The sequence below is a fragment of the Oncorhynchus gorbuscha genome, linkage group LG26, assembly GCF_021184085.1.
Source record: "Oncorhynchus gorbuscha isolate QuinsamMale2020 ecotype Even-year linkage group LG26, OgorEven_v1.0, whole genome shotgun sequence".
In the NCBI taxonomy this organism is placed as follows: Eukaryota; Metazoa; Chordata; class Actinopteri; order Salmoniformes; family Salmonidae; genus Oncorhynchus; species Oncorhynchus gorbuscha.
In genome coordinates, this window is record NC_060198.1 from 38,769,404 (window position 1) to 38,785,839 (window position 16,436).

A 16,436-nucleotide genomic window follows, 5' to 3' on the forward strand; every position below is an offset into this window, starting at 1 on the left:
AGGCAAGTCAGTTAAGAACACATTCTTATTTTCAATGACGGCCTAGGAACGGTGGTAGGTGAGAATGGTCTGTTAATTGAACGATTAGAATATTCCGCCATGAAACAAACATTTTTATGGAATTGATTGGAATGTATGAAATCATAATCAATAAATGTGTAGTCCTAGTCAAAATTCGGGTGAAACAATATGCCTTTATGGTATTCTAAACACAGACTGTCTGAGCTTGGTCACCATCTCTGTCAGCTGGGAAGTGAGACAGACAGCGTGTACGTAGCAGGACATGTGTGTGCATATGTTTGTGTGGGCGTGAGAAGTCAGTATAAAATGAATTGATCTGTATTCTTGACTTCAGAACATTCCCGTGAATAAACATTTAACTTTAGTAGACTGGGCCTGTCTGTTTTCGTTTCTCTCAGTATCTTACAAATCCTGATATAAACAGACTATGGGCGACATAATTGAATTGGTAAATGAACAGGAGTATAGAATTCTCCTGACAGTTAACGGCCTCGTTCAGGGGCAGAACGACAGATTTTCACCTTGTCAGCTCAGGGGATCCAATCTTGCAACAGTTAACTAGTGCAACACTATAACGACCTGCCTCTCCCTCGTTGCACTCCACAAGGAGACTGCCTGTTATGCGAATGCAGTAAGCCAAGGTAAGTTGCTAGCTAGCATTAAACATATCTTATAAAAACAATCAATCATAATCACTAGTTAACGACACATGGTTGATGATATTACTAGATATTATCTAGCGTGTCCTGCGTTGCATATAATTTGACTGAGATTACAAGCATAAAAGTATCTAAGTATCTGACTGAGCGGTGGTAGGCAGAAGCAGGCTCGTAAACATTCATTCAAACAGCACTTTCTTTGCATTTTGCCAGCAGCTCTTTGTTGTGCGTCAAGCATTGCGCTGTTTATGACTTCAAGCCTATCAACTCACGAGATGAGGCTGGTGTAACCGAAGTGAAATGGCTAGCTAGTTAGCACGTGCTAATAGCGTTTCAAACGTCACTCGCTCTGAGCCTTCTAGTAGTTCTTCCCCTTGCTCTGCTTCTAGGGTGGCTGTTGTCGTTGCGTTCCTGGTTCGAGCCCAGGGAGGGGCGAGGAGAGGGACGGAAGCTATACGGTTACACTGGCAAAACTAAAGTGCCTATAAGAACATCCAATAGTCAAAGGTTAATGAAATATAAATGGTATAGAGGGAATTAGTCCTATAATTCCTACAACCTAAAACTTCTTACCCGGGAATATTGAAGACTCATGTTAAAAGGAACCACCAGCTTTCATATGTTCTCATGTTCTGAGCAAGGAACTCAAACTTTAGCTTTCTTACATGGCACAAATTGCACTTTTACTTTCTTCTCAAACACTTGTTTTTGCATTATTTAAACCAAATTGAACATGTTTCATTATTTATTTGAGGCTAAATTGATTTTATTGATGTATTATATTAAGTTAAAATAAGTGTTCATTCAGTATTGTTGTAATTGTCATTACTACAAAAAAAAAGTTAAAACATTTTTTAAATTAAATTGTCCGATTAATCGGTATCGGCTTTTTTGGTCCTCCAATAATCGGTATCATAATCAGTCGACATCTAGTACAGAACTCATCTAGCACTCTGACTTCTGGCAGAAACTCAATAAGATATCTGATGGCTTCGTCACCTCATGTGCGCCGCACAACAGAGACTCGCCGATCAATATAGAATGCTGTGGACTCACCACATGGCTTTCTCCAATTGTGCTACTTCCAAACAAACACATGACTGGCTCAACTGTTCTGGGGAACTACTGTAAGCTACATCACATAAAATAATGTGATAGGTGATGCGATATGCTTTATCTCATAATGTATTGCACAAGTTGACTGCAGGTATTAACATAAAAAGTAGCTATTAATATTCAAATTCACAGTTGACGGTTTTGAAAAATCCTCCCGTGGCTTCTTCCAAATATCCCGTTATACAGTATACCACCCAAGCCTACAGGGCTCTTGACTTGAACTAACCTTTGCTATGGAAAAAACAAATGCTATTTGTTGAATATTAGTAGTACAGTAATACTCCTGGCATTTTTTGTAAAGCTCAATTTCCCCCCTTTTCAAGGAATGTGCACATGATGGAAGTTAGAGGTAGCCTAAATATTCCTAATTTATTTTTATATATTTTTTTCCCAATCGGGAAAAAATGCACTTACTATGTGACTTAAACACCTGTGACTTAAACTAGATAAACTGCCCAGAGTTTTAGTCGACTAATAATAACTAACAAAGGATGAAATTATTAAACTGTGACTGAGAATAAAAGGTATTAAAACTAAAACAGCTGTCAAAATTAACATTGCTAGAAGCCATGTATTTTTCAGACAACACGCACACAGCAGCTAAGTGAAGACTGCCACAGGCTGCACACAGATAGCTTTATTGTGTGTACTTGTTAAGCCTGTGTTGGACAGATTGTGTAGGTTAGGAGGTGACCTAAGCTGCAACCTGAGCCTGGTTCACAGCTTCCCCTAGAGTTCAATAAACAAAGGATTAGCCACCAGGCCAGTATGATAATAAGTAATCTCAAGGTTAACTGAGGCCCAGGCCTACTGTTACTGTACCTGATGGTGCCAGTGGGTGAGGGCAGGGGGCTTATGAGGTGGGCGATGTTGTCTGGAATGTTTATGGTGAGTGGAGAGATGTGGACTGGTTTTACTGGAGACTCCGGCACCTCACGCTTCTCCCTCTTTCCACTGGACAGGGCTGTGAATGTGATCTTGATGTTTGTGCTGGGAAACCTGAAAATGCACCTGCAGAGAAAAAAAGACAAAAGGTTCAAATTCACCTACCACACAATGTAATGCAACCTTCCAGTCTATGTGGCCTCTGAGCAGCCACACACTACATGTTAATGTTCTTAAAAATGTATGTAAACTGTAAAAAAGTATTTTGTATGTAATGTATTTTTCGTTATACACTTCATTATATGGACACCTGCTCATCGAACATCTTATTCCAAAATCATGGACATTAATATGGAGCTGGTTCCCCTTTTGCTGCTATAACAGCCTCCACTCTTCTGGAAAGACTTTCCACTAGATGTTGGAACATTGTTGCGGGGAGTTCTTCCATTCAGCCACAAGAGCATTTGTGAGGTTGGGCACTGATGTTGGGTGATTAGGTCTGGCTCGCAGTCGGCGTTCCAATTCATCCCAAAGGTGTTTGATGGGGTTGAGGTCAAGGTTCTGTAAAGGCCAGTCAAGTTCTTCCACATCAATCGACAAATAATTTCTATATGGACCTCGCATTGTTATGCTGAAACAGGAAAAGGGCCTTCCCCAAACTGTTGCCACAAAGACGGAAGCACAGAAGTCTAGAATGTCATTGTATGCTGTAACGTTAAGATCTCCCGTCACTGGAACTAAGGGGCCTAGCCCGAACCATGAAAAACAGCCCAAGACCATTATTCCTCCACCAAAGTTTAAAGTTGGCACTATGCATTGGGGCAGGTAGTGTTGTCCTGGCATCAACCAAACCCAGATGTCTGTCGGACTGCCAGATGGTGAAGTGTGATTCATCACTCCAGAGAACGAGTTTCCACTGCTCCAGAGTACAATGGCGGCGAGCTTCACACCACTCCAGCTGACACTTGGCATTGCGCTTGGTGATCTTAGGCTTGTGTAAGGCTGCTCAGTCATGGAAACACATTTTATGAAGCTCCTGACATACGGTTCTTGTGCTGACGTTGCTTCCAGAGGCTCAGGCTAAATATAGGCTGTGGTAGCCTAATCAAACACACATTTTCATTGTGGGGTAACCAACAAGCAGTGTGAATGCCTAGAATGGAGATGTCCATATACAATCAGTGCAGGATCAGGCTCCATCACCTCATCCCAGAGAGAGATGGAGGCCCAGATTGTTATGCCAGCCCTGCTTTCTTTTGGTCCGGATGCCAGGTGCTGCAGCACTTGTTGCCAAGCCCCAACAGAGCTGGCATAGAGCACATTCAGAGAGGACAGTGTCTCTGACACCCAAGTCTCAAATTAGCATTGCTACTCAGAGGGTGAAAAACTGCTGGGAACCAGCCTGGTGAAGCCAGACACTTCAATTATGCATATGCACTCCAACACCCCTTCAGGACCAATGTAACACCCCTGTCAACAAAGAGCATGGGAATCTAAATTACTTGATGAAATAGGGGGGTGTTGATGACCTCATTACACAGACCACACGTAGCTAGTGTCTAGTGGGAAAACATGTTTTTTCAAAACTAGTTACCAGCAAACTCAGGGATGCAAACTTGTGAGGGCCCAAAAAGGTGACAATTTGTTTTTGCACTGAAACATGCAAAACATCCTTTCTAGGGAGAAATGCAGGTTTTAACTAATTAAACAACAAAGAAAATGATCTGTCTCCGTGTAAAATAAAGTGGTTAAAGTGAACCTAACTCCCAGCTTAAAAATGTAAAGAAAGAAATCCAATGTTATTTGTTGCCTAGACTTCACTGCAAATGACACTCAAGTTGAGAAAAAATAAACAATACACTAATATTGCAGTTAGCCATGACAGCCTTTATAATAGAATGCTTGTGACCACACACATATATTGCACATGGGAAAAATACATTTTAAAGTAGACATAGAATGAAACAGGCATTCTGTTTTTGCTCTATTATAGTGGTCACAATAGACATTGATCAAGTGCACAAGGCTACATGTGTGCAAAAATAAGTTCACCGAGTTAAATTATAATCCCCCTCACATGTGTTACTGTCAAGTTCAACACAACAAAAACAAAATCTTTGGGCCGCACTGCACATTATTACATTGTACACATTCTGTCTGTGGGACATCTGTTCTACAATGTGCCAGCAAAAGTGAGAAAGAGGGAAAGTGTGTGGTGTTCCTTTCACCTCTATAGTGGCATCCAGCTTAAGCCAGGCCCAGCTCCACACCCTGAATGTATTTGTTTAACAAGCAACGCCTAATTTTCACCCAATTATCTCATTCTGAAAACAGATAGTGGTTAGTTCTTTAGCTAGTTAACATTTCACATAGATTGCCAGGGTCCAGTAAGCAACTAATGCGTTATATATTGAGGAACTGCAAGGAGTCGTACACCAGTTAATACTATAGAGAATTGGTTAGGTTACTAATGTTAGCTCATTTGATATTGTAAAGTCAGCTGGCTACTTTATTAGCAAGCTAATTTTCACACCATAAACTCAATAATTTGATCAGATAAGTTGGCTAATGTCACTCAACATTTCTCTGGCTAGCTAACTGAGAATTCGATCCAGCTAGCAAGATACTTAACAATGCTAATACTTGTTCCACCACACTTTCTCCCTCAACACAAACTTTCCAAATGCCATTCGTTTTTCGGTTACAGCTCATGAAGTATGCTTCATCACCTTCTCACCCCAGTCTCCATGGTCAGGCTTCTCATCTAACGTTAACTCTTCGTTATCGTTCAGGGGATGCACTGCTGTAACTGGCAAGCTGCCTTTCCAGAGCACTCGCTGATGCAAACACCAATTATCATTTACATTTAAGTCATTTAGCAGACGCTCTTATCCAGAGCGACTTACAAATTATCATTTACATTTAAGTCATTTAGCAGACGCTCTTATCCAGAGCGACTTACAAATTGGTGCATTCACCTTATGACATCCAGTGGAACAGCCAGCCACTTTACAATAGTGATTATCCCAGAGCTAGCCAGTTAAAGAGTTCCATCAGCCACTCCTGGGCTACAATCACCGATCCAGACACGTTTTACTGCCGATGCGAAGCCCCACCGGGCCTTCATGACTGGAATTCCGACATTATCTGCCCGAAGGAGTTATTCAACTGGCCCCTCCATCACGATTGTCTGAATCACCTTGACCCCAACCAACCAACCTCACTACTCACTGGACCCTTATGATCGCTCTGCAAAGCATGCCTCTCCTTAATGTCAATATGCCTTGTCCATTGCTGTTCTGGTTAGTGTTTATTGGTTTATTTCACTGTAGAGCCTCTAGCCCTGCTCATTATACCTTATCCAACTCGTCAGGTCCACCACCCACACATGCGATGACATCACCTGGTTTCAATTATGTTTCTAGAGACAATATCGCTTTCATCATCACTCAATGCCAAGGTTTACCTCCACTGTATTCACATCCTACCATACTTTTGTCTGTACACTATACTTTGAATCCATTTTATCGCCCCCAGAAACCTGCTACTTTTACTCTCCGTTCCGGACGTCCAAGACGACCAATTCTCATGGCTTTTAGCCGTACCCGTATCCTACTCCTCCTCTGTCGATGTAGAGATTAATCAAGGCCATGCAGTGCCTAGCTCCACTCCTATTCCCCAGGCGCTCTGGTTTGATGACTGATGTAACAGTAAAAGCCTTGGTTTCATGCATGTTAGAAGCCTCCTCCCTAAGTTTGTTTTATTCACCGCTTTAGCACACTCTGCCAACCCAGATGTCTTAGCCGTGTCTGAATCCTGGCTTAGGAAGACCTCCAATAACTCTGAAATCTCCATCCCGAACTACAACATTTTCAGACAAGATAGAACAACCAAAGGGGGCGGTGTTGCAATCTACTGCAGAGATAGCCTGCAGAGTTGTCCTACTATCCAGGTCTGCACCCAAACAATTTGAACTTCTACTTTTAAACATCCACTTCTCTAAAAACAAGTCTCTCACCGTTGCGGCCTGCTATAGACCACCCTTTGCCCCCAACTGTGCTCTGGACACCATATGTGAACTGATCCCCCCCCCCCCCATCTACCTTTAGAGCTTGTGCTGCTAGGTGACCTAAACTGACACCCCGGCCATCCTACAATCTAAGCTTGATGCCCTCAATCTCACACAAATTATAAATGAACCTACCAGGTACAACCCCAATGCCGTAAACACGGGCACCCTCATAGTCATAATCCTAAACAACTTGCCCTCTAAATACACCTCTGCTGTTTTCAACCAAGATCTCAGCGATCACAGTCTCATTGCCTGCATCCGTAATGGGTCCGCGGTCGAACGACCTCCACTCATCACTATCAAACGCTCCCTGAAGCACTTCAGCGAGCAGGCCTTTCTAGTCAACCTGGCCCAGGTATCCTGGAAGGATATCGACCTCAACCCGTCAGTAGAGGATGCCTGGTTATTTTTTAATTTAAATTCCTTCCTCACCATCTTAAATAAGCATGCCCCATTTAAGAAATTTAGAACCAGGAACAGATATAGCCGTTGGTTCTCTCCAGACTGGATTGCCCTTAACCAACAGAAAAAACATCCTGTGGCGTTCTGCATTAGCATCGAACAGCCCCCATGAAATGAAACTTTTTAGGGAAGTTAGGAACCAATATACACAAGCAGTTATAAGCAAAGGCTAGCTTTATCAAGCAGAAATGTGCTTCCTGCAACAAACTCAAAAAGTTCTGGGACATTGCAAAGTCCATGGAGGATAAGAACACCTCCTCCCAGCTGCCCACTGCACTGAGGATAGGAAACTCACCACCAATAAATTCACTATAATTGAGAATTTCAACAAGCATTTTTCTATGGCTGGCCATGCTTTCCAACTGGCCACCCCTATCCTGGTCAACAGCACTGCACCCCCCCACAGCAACTCGCCCAAGCCTTCCCCATTTCCCCTTCTCCCAAATCCAGTCAGCTGAGGTTCTGAAAGAGCTGCAAAATCTGGACCCCCACATATCAGCCGGGCTAGACAATCTGGACCCTCTCTTTCTAAAATTATCTGCCAAAATTGTTGCAGCCCCTATTACTAGCCTGTTCAACCTCTGTTGTGTCATCTGAGATTCACAAAGATTGGAAAGCAGCTGCGGTCATCGCCCTCTTCAAAAGGGGGGAGACACTCTTGACCCAAACTGCTACAGACCTATATTGATCCTAGCCTTCCTTTCTAAAGTCTTCGAAGGCCAAGTCAACAAACAGATCAACGACAATTTTGAATCCCACTGTACCTTCTCCGCTATGCAATCTGGTTTCAGAGCTGGTCATGGGTGCACCTCAGCCACGCTCAAGGTTCTAAATGATATCTTAACCGCCATCGATGAGAAACAATACTGTGCAGCCGTATTCATTGACCTGGCCAAGGCTTTCGACTCCGTCAATCACCACATCCTCATTGGCAGACTCAACAGCCTTGGTTTCTCAAATGATTGCCTTGCCTGGTACACCAACTACTTCTCCGACAGAGTTCAGTGTGTCAAATCGGAGGGCCTGTTGTCCGGGCATCTGGCCATCTCTATGGGGGTGCCACAGGGTTAAATTCTTGGGCCGACTCTTTTCTCTGAAAATATCAATGATGTCGCTCTTGCTGCTGGTGAGTCTCTATTCCGACTCTACGCAGACGATACCATTCTGTATACTTCTGGCCCTTCTTTGGACACAACCCTCCAGACGAGCTTAAAGTAAAACTAAATGCATGCTCTTCAAACGATCGCTGCCCGCACCTGTCCACCCGTACAGCATCACTCCTCTGGACAGTTCCGACTTAGAATATGTGGACAACTACATAGGTGTCTGGTTAGACTAAACTCTCCTTCCAGACTCACATAAAACATCTCCAATCCAAAATTAAATCTAGAATCGGCGTTCTATTTCACAACAAAGCATCCTTCACTCATGCTGCCAAACATACCCTCGTAAAACTGACCATCTTACCGATCCTCAACTTTAGCGATGCAATTTACAAAATAGCCTCCAACACCATACTCAACAAATTGAGTATCTGTACGCTCTCGTTGGCTGGCCCTCGCTTCATACTCGTCGCCAAACCCACTGGCTCCAGGTCATCTACATGACCCTGCTAGGTAAAGTCCCTCCTTATCTCTGCTCGCTGGTCACCATAGCTGCACCCATCTGTAGCACGCATTCCAGCAGGTATATCTCACTTGTCACCCCCAAAGCCAATTCCTCCTTTGGCCGCCTCTCTTTCCAGTTCTCTGCTGCCAATGACTGGAACGAACTACAAAAATCTCTGAAACTGGAAACACTTATCTCCCTCACTAGCTTTATGCACCAGCTGTCAGAGCAGCTCACAGATCACTGCACATAGCCCATCTATAAATAGCCCAAACAACTACCTCTTCCCCTACTGTATTTATTTATTTTGCACCCCCAGTATTTCTACTTTGCACACTCATCTGTCAAATCTACCATTCCAGTGTTTTAATTGCTATATTGTATTTGCTTCGCCACCATGGCCTATTTATTGCCTTTACCTCCCTTATCTCACCTCATTTGCTCACATTGTATATCGACTTATTTTTCTACTGTATTATTGAAAGTATGTTTGTTTTACTCCATGTGTAACTCTGTTTTTGTATGTGTCCAACTGCTTTGCTTTATTATCTTGGCGTCAACTTGACTACCTGGTTAAATAAAGTTCAAAAAAGAAACATAAGATCAGCATTCCTGCAACATTGAGCTAATCGATTGAACCCAACTGGCCATTTTAATTTAGAGGATTCATATAATATTCAATAAATATAGCACCTAAGATTTGATTCGGATCCAACTTTTTCTAACAATGAGTTAGAGGTGAGGAATCCAAAGAAATGGTGTAAAGTCACCAAGTCCCCCCCCCCCCACACGCCATGCAGATCCCACTCAACAACGAGTATACAGTATTTGTTCCCCATGTAGTAAGGGGCTGAGGTCGGTGTATTGTTTCTTCACCCTATGTAATGTATCCTCAGTGAATTTGGTGATGTTCAGAGTTGAGGCATGGCCGATTAATTAGGGCCAATTTCAAGTGTTCATAACAATCAGTAATATGCCTTTTTGGACGCCGATTACATTGCAATCCACGAGGAGGCTGCGTGGCGGGGTAACCAGCTGTTACGAGAGCGCAGCATTGAAAGGACCTTGTGGCTGCAAGGATCCAAGATATGTTGCTAGCTAGCATTAAACTTCTTAGAAAAAAAACAAATCAACCTTCACATAATCACTAGTTAACCTAGTAATATCATCAACCATGTGTAGTTAACTAGCTTGCTCTGCGTTGCATATAATCATTGCGGTGCCTGTTAATTTATCATCGAATCACAGCCTACTTCAACTTCGCCAAACAAGTGATGATTTATTTAACAAGTGATGATTTAACAAGTGCATTCGCGAAAAAAAACACAATTGTTGCAATAACATACCTAACCATCAATACCTTTCTTAACATCAATACACAAGTATATATTTTTAAGCCTGCATAGTTAAACTAGGGAAATTGTGTTACTTCTCTTACGTTCAGTGCAAGCGAATCAGGGTATATGCAGCTGTTTGGGCCGGCTGGGTTGTTGCAAACTGTTGAATGTTCATTTATTCCTAACAAGGACAGTAATTACTTTGCCAGAATTGTTCATAATTATGACATAACATTGAAGGTTGTGCAATGTAACAGTAATATTTAGACTTAGGGTTGCCACCCGTTCGATAAAATCCGGAAGAGTTCCGTATTTCACTGAAAGAATAAACGTTCTGTTTTCGAAATGATAGTTTCCGGATTTGACCACATTAATGACCTACGGCTCGTATTTGTGTGTGTTTATTATAATTAAGTCTATGATTTGATATTTCATAGAGCATTCTGACTGAGCGGTGGTAGGCAGAAGCAAGCACTGCACGCAAGTATTCATTCAAACAGCAGCTATTAGCAATGCTTGAAGCACAGCGCTGTTTATGACTTCAAGCCCATCAACTCCTGAGATTAGGCTGGCAATACTAAACTATCTTTAAGAACATCCAATAGTCAAAGGTATATGAAATACAAATGGTATAGACAGTAGTAGTCCAATAATAACTACAACTTCTTAACTGGGAATATTGAAGACTTATGTTAAAAGGAACCACCAGCTTTCATATGTTCTTGAATTTAAACGTTAGCTTTTTTTTTTTTTACATCGCACATACTTTCTTCTCCAATACTGTTTTTACATTATTTAAACCAAATTGAATACGTTTCATTATTTGTTTGAGACTAAATTGATTTGACGTATTATATTAAGTTAAAATAAAAGTGTTCATTGTTCATTCAGTATTGTTGTAATTGTCAGTTATTACATACAAAAATCGGCATCAGCTTTTTTTGGTCCTCCAATAATCGGTATCGGCGTTAAAATCATAATCGGTCGACCTCTAGTTCAGAGAAATTAGTTGTTTAAGTTGTTGGGTTTATGTGCCATCTTACATCCTGATATTACTTGGTTCTGACCACTGTTGGTGTTGTTCCTGCTATTGAGAGGGGGGGGGAATCACCTAATAGCAAGAACAGCACCATCAACATTGTGCTCAGCACAGCACACTCACATGGCAACCATCAGGGTGTCTTTGATACAGGAATGCTGAGCTCTGAGACATCACATTCCTCGCAGAGTGCTGTGTGTGACCAAAGGCAACACACATTGCTTTTACAACATTGGGTTTGTGTGTGTGTGTGTTGGGGGCTCACTGATCCTCTATCAGTCAGGCACAGACGCATACAAAACAACAAACAGAATTCCTTTTGCCACCAGACCTCCAATCTCTACTACCTGAGGTAAAGAATTCCACTAGACCACAAAACCCACCCCCCTACCAGACAATTAATGTTATTATATAGTCTACTATCTGCTTCAATGATTTCATACTTAAATGTTTTCAACAACAAAAGAAGCTTGGTTAAGATGATAAGCTTGCATGGAAATCCAAAGTCATTTTGCAAAGAGCTGAGTTTTACCACAGCCTCAATGCTTTTTAACATTCAGGCTCCTTTGCCAATATCCCTCCTTGCTCAATGAGACCAAACATTTTGTAAAAGCAAATGTAGTTGCTATGTTATGCCAGGAGGTAGAACACAATGGACCCTCAAAAGATAAAAAAAATATCCAAGCTCAGGGCAGCAGAGATAAGAATTATTCTCTATTACTTTCCCTTTTTTACCTCCAAAATAATCATCATCCCTGCAGATTATCCTAAAAACACACAACATCCCAATGAGACAAAACAATGAGCATCAAACTAATATAACCACTTTACACAGATTCAGTTAGGATGTAAACAGTCATGGCAAGACTATGCCATGGAGTAATTATGTAGGCGTGTGAGAGCAACAACATGGAGGGCTGGGCAGCAGTGACTGCTTCATTCTGGCAATTTGTCATTCTGTTAGAATCTAGCGGGCATAAAGAACCACAGTCCAGAGCTCTCCAAGCCAAGACTGTCTGTCCACTTCCCTGATCATTCTTTGCCTTAGGTAGGGTGGGCTACTATAGTCATTATACACATACAGCCCAATTCCAAAATAAGGACATCACAAGGTTTTCTTGAAGCTGTAGATGTGAGCGTATAAAACACACCCCTGATTTAAAGCTCTTTAAATCACATCAACCTGATCGATAAGGGAATTTGAGCCCACTGTGCTTCTTAGTTAGGAATGAACATCTCTTCAGTCTAAAATGCTGTGATACAGTGTATAAATGGGTAAAAAGACTGGGTGGTCAGTTAAAGGGGCAATGAGCAGTTGCTACATCCCTTTTTGAACGTATAAATGAATTATATGTACCCCACTGATTCTTTAATAATATAACTTGTCTCATGTCGTACCCCATCACAACCCAAAATATAAACATGTTTTACTCCAATGTGTGTCAAAGTAAATGCAAGCAAACACTATATAGGGTGCATTCGTAAATTCACTCTGGCTTTCTACGCCGATTTTAGAGCGCTCTCATCTGAGTGTACCAGAGTGCAGAATAACTGAAGAATTTACAAACAGTGCAACACCAGTTGAATATGACCTGTCAGTAAACGTTGGCAAAAAAAATATTAAAATTGTTGCCAATGCTCTAAATCTGCTAGGGCGCTAGAAATGGTCAGAGTGATGTGTTCTCTCATTTGTATCTGGAAGTAGCTAGCAAGTTAGCCAGTTAGCTTGGGTGATTGACCGATGTTGTGAGGTCAGAGCGCTTGGATCAGCCCTACTCCTCGGGCAGAGAGTCCAGTGTGCGCTGACAACACTCTGAATTTGTGCGCACTCTGGCACTCCAGGGTGAATATACGAACACACCCATACCCTCAAAACATGTTTAAAACTATCATTTTGGATTGTCAGTCCTTGCATCCATAGCTCTATATATGAATTTGAGTGTTTAGATTTCTCCAGCCCCATCCCGTAGCTTTTTACCGAAACAGGGTTGCGGGGCCGCTTTGTTATTGTTTCTACTGCTGACTGCTGCTTTAAGAATGCAGCTTTGTGTTTATATGCAACTGACCAATGAATGAGCCCCAGCAGCCCACTAAATTTTGTTGCGAATTATGCATCAAACATTCAAAAGTGGATTATGGCACAATAATGACTTTTCCTAATTAAATACAGGGTTGTCTTCATATTTAATGGTCGAGTTGGATTGGAGTGTATTTTACAAGTTTCTTGCAAGTTTCTTCAGAATAAAATGGGGCAAATTTGACAAAACAATCTATGCATACCGGGAATTTGGCATAGAAATAGAATCTCATTTTAGTATTATGGAATTCAAATCGGTCTAAGAGAATAGAGTAATGTTACCATGATGGCAAGAGGAAAATAGTGAATATTTTGAGGAGACCATTTGTTATGTATTGTAACGTTAGCCTTTGTGACCTGCCATTATAATTTTGTGAATGGATCAAACTAAACCAAAACAACGATCTTCCGAGTTGTGCAAAGCTGACCCGTAATGGCCCGGATCAGAAATGTTCAATTGAGTGATGGCCTAGTGATGCACATCACACACATGTTGTAAAGATACAGGCCTACAAGCAACGTAGCCATCCACAAACTTAAATATAAACAAAACATCGATCATATCTACCTGACTAACAAAACACTTGCACAGAACTATATGACATTGTTTACCTGTATGACCATGTACACCGCTAGCTAGTTACAATAATAACCCACTATGTGATAGCAAATCAACTGAAAGCTGGCCGACAGACAGTGTGCTGTAGAATCAAGTTCGAATATCGCTAGCTACATTTGGCTGTCTTAATTCAGAAGATATTTTATAACAATGGGAGGGCAGTTCATAACATGTAGCTACTCGTATCTGACAAACACTATCTAGCTGACGTTAATTAGCTAGCAAAGATGAACCTACATGGCAAACACCACCCCTTAGTCTTGCTGCAACAGCACGTGCTTTGTGGTAATTCAAAACAAAGATAACTAGCTAGTTATTCTAAACACAGATACATGTTGAACTTACATTCGTGGTAGTTGTAGAGGAGGGGCACCCCGTCTGAGGAACACTCCATCCACGAACACCCCATTTTTGCCGAGGCATCGCAAGTAAAAGTCTCCACCACCAGTGCTATCGTCACTAACAGTGAATATTTCGAGATGTCTTCGAGAAATAAAACTGGAATGACCCATGCTCACATCCACCGAGCCCTGAGACGAGTTCCTACCGATAGTCACCGAGCGCTTTTTCATCAAGTATTCGAATTCACGGCCCTCAAGCCGGGCAACCGGCCCAGACGACCCGCTTAACACCGCCATTTTACAAGATAAAGGGTATATTTGACAAATGCTTATTTAAAAAAACACTGGTATGGAGATGCCCGTGTAGATATTTTAAATGCCGTCGCAAATTGTCGAATCAAAAAAAGGGGGGGCATCAAATTTAACACAAAAATTTAAGGGAACGTGCCAGACCAGGGACAGCGGCTCCAACCCAGCGCCGCGACACAGAGAGAAAGGGTAGGAGAAGGCTCCAACCAAACAACACAACATGTGGATATACCACGATTGACAATCCAATAACCCAATAAAAAATTAACAGGCACTTGACGCTACAAAGAGAAGACCAATCAGACACAAGAAACCGCTGATCATTGACTCAAGGTCGGTTGAACTGTAGCGTACGCGCATTGTATTGTCAATAATTACCACATATAGTCAAAATTGTCTATATGTTAAAAATTCATGAAAACTAAAATGTGATTTTTGGTCTTAATTTAAGGTTACGGTTAGACATACGGTTAACAATGTGGTTAGGTTTAAAATCACATGTAAAAAATATAAATTGTAGAAACGGGCGGGGCTTATGACTTTGTGGCTGTGGTATGTAGTGACGACTTGTATTATGCGTGGCGAGATGTAAGTCCCCGCACTATCGTTTTTAAAAGAAAATTAAAACGATGCCATTGCCAAGATGACAACGATTTCATGCTTTTTGAGTGTTCTTTTTGTTACCATAGAATTGGATTATTCGTAAAACAACATTTATGTTAATGATGGCGTTGTGATTTTGCACTGCATGTTTACATATTCAAAGCAACATGTCCCATATAACCGAAAGTATGAACAAGCTTAACATTTTGGATGAACAAATTACCAATCGGAAGAATGGCTGGTATAGGACGAGAATAAACACTGAGACAATTTCCACAATAGTCACTATCCAACGCCTATACATTATGATCCACCACCAGGATTACTACGGATTCCATGCCTGGTATTGGATAGGACACCGTTTGCAGCAATTTGCCTGTTTGTGTTATGGTACCCAGAATGCCCTGAGACCCCTCTCGTAAATAATAGAGGTCATAGTAGTCTGAAAGCTTTAACATCATTTTAGAAACATTCATTACGAAAATACAGTATATCATTTCGACCAAAACACCAGGTAAGGAGACTGGACCGAATGCTCGTTTATTTTACAACGTCTTTTGGGACTCGCTGTGGCCTTGCAGCATGAAAACATGTGCGTTTCATGATGACGTCACCAATTGGAATCAATGCCCCGCCCAATCCAGGGTTGTTTGTAAACAGAGGATATGGTGGAGGGGAGGGTGAAGACATCAACACCTCTTTGCAGGAAGACCATAATCACACCTCTAGTGACAAGTACTGATAGTGGTTTGAATTGCATATCTATCAGTATGGCTTTGGATTGCATATCTACCTTGTCAGACGGGACGGTAATTTATTCAGAGGAGCAGGATGAGGCGAGTTTGATAAGGACTTCAACCCTCTCCTGTGCAAGGGACCGAAGACAGCCTTTTAACAAAGTGACTTTTTAACATGTTTTTCATGTCTTCATTTTTTTTACCTTTGTTAGATCATTAGTACACATTTCAAAAAGGCTTTTACAGATTTGATGTCTACAAGGAAAGTACTGTTATTCATGGTTGTTTTTATTGATTTTAACAACATGTACTTTTTAATCATTTAAATGTAACTTTCAAATGCTGTGTTTTATGCTTTATTGCCGTTTTTATGTGTATGAAATTATATAAAAAATGTATGAGCTGTTTTTAAAGGAAATGTGTTAATAAAACTTTTCCAAAAGAAAAAAAAATCTACCTTGTCCTTCACCAGTCCAAATAAGAGACAAATATATTTTTCATGAAGAATCAGATTACATCAGAAATAATGTTTGATTTTTCAGACAACCCTA

General features: G+C 41.3%; 1 protein-coding gene across 1 annotated transcript in view; it reads right to left on the minus strand.

Annotated features, from left to right (window-relative positions):
* The window catches only part of LOC124015954 (forkhead box protein K2-like), a 37,084-nt gene extending 22,345 nt beyond the window's left edge, over nucleotides 1–14,739 (minus strand). Inside the window, exons 1-2 of the mRNA XM_046331450.1 lie at nucleotides 14,241–14,739; nucleotides 2,619–2,807 (exon numbers count right to left, since the gene is read on the minus strand). Coding sequence (XP_046187406.1) covers nucleotides 2,619–2,807; nucleotides 14,241–14,533 — 482 coding nt within the window. The 5' untranslated portion in view covers nucleotides 14,534–14,739. The remainder of the gene's footprint in view (nucleotides 1–2,618; nucleotides 2,808–14,240) is intronic.
* Nucleotides 14,740–16,436: the final 1,697 nt, after the last annotated feature.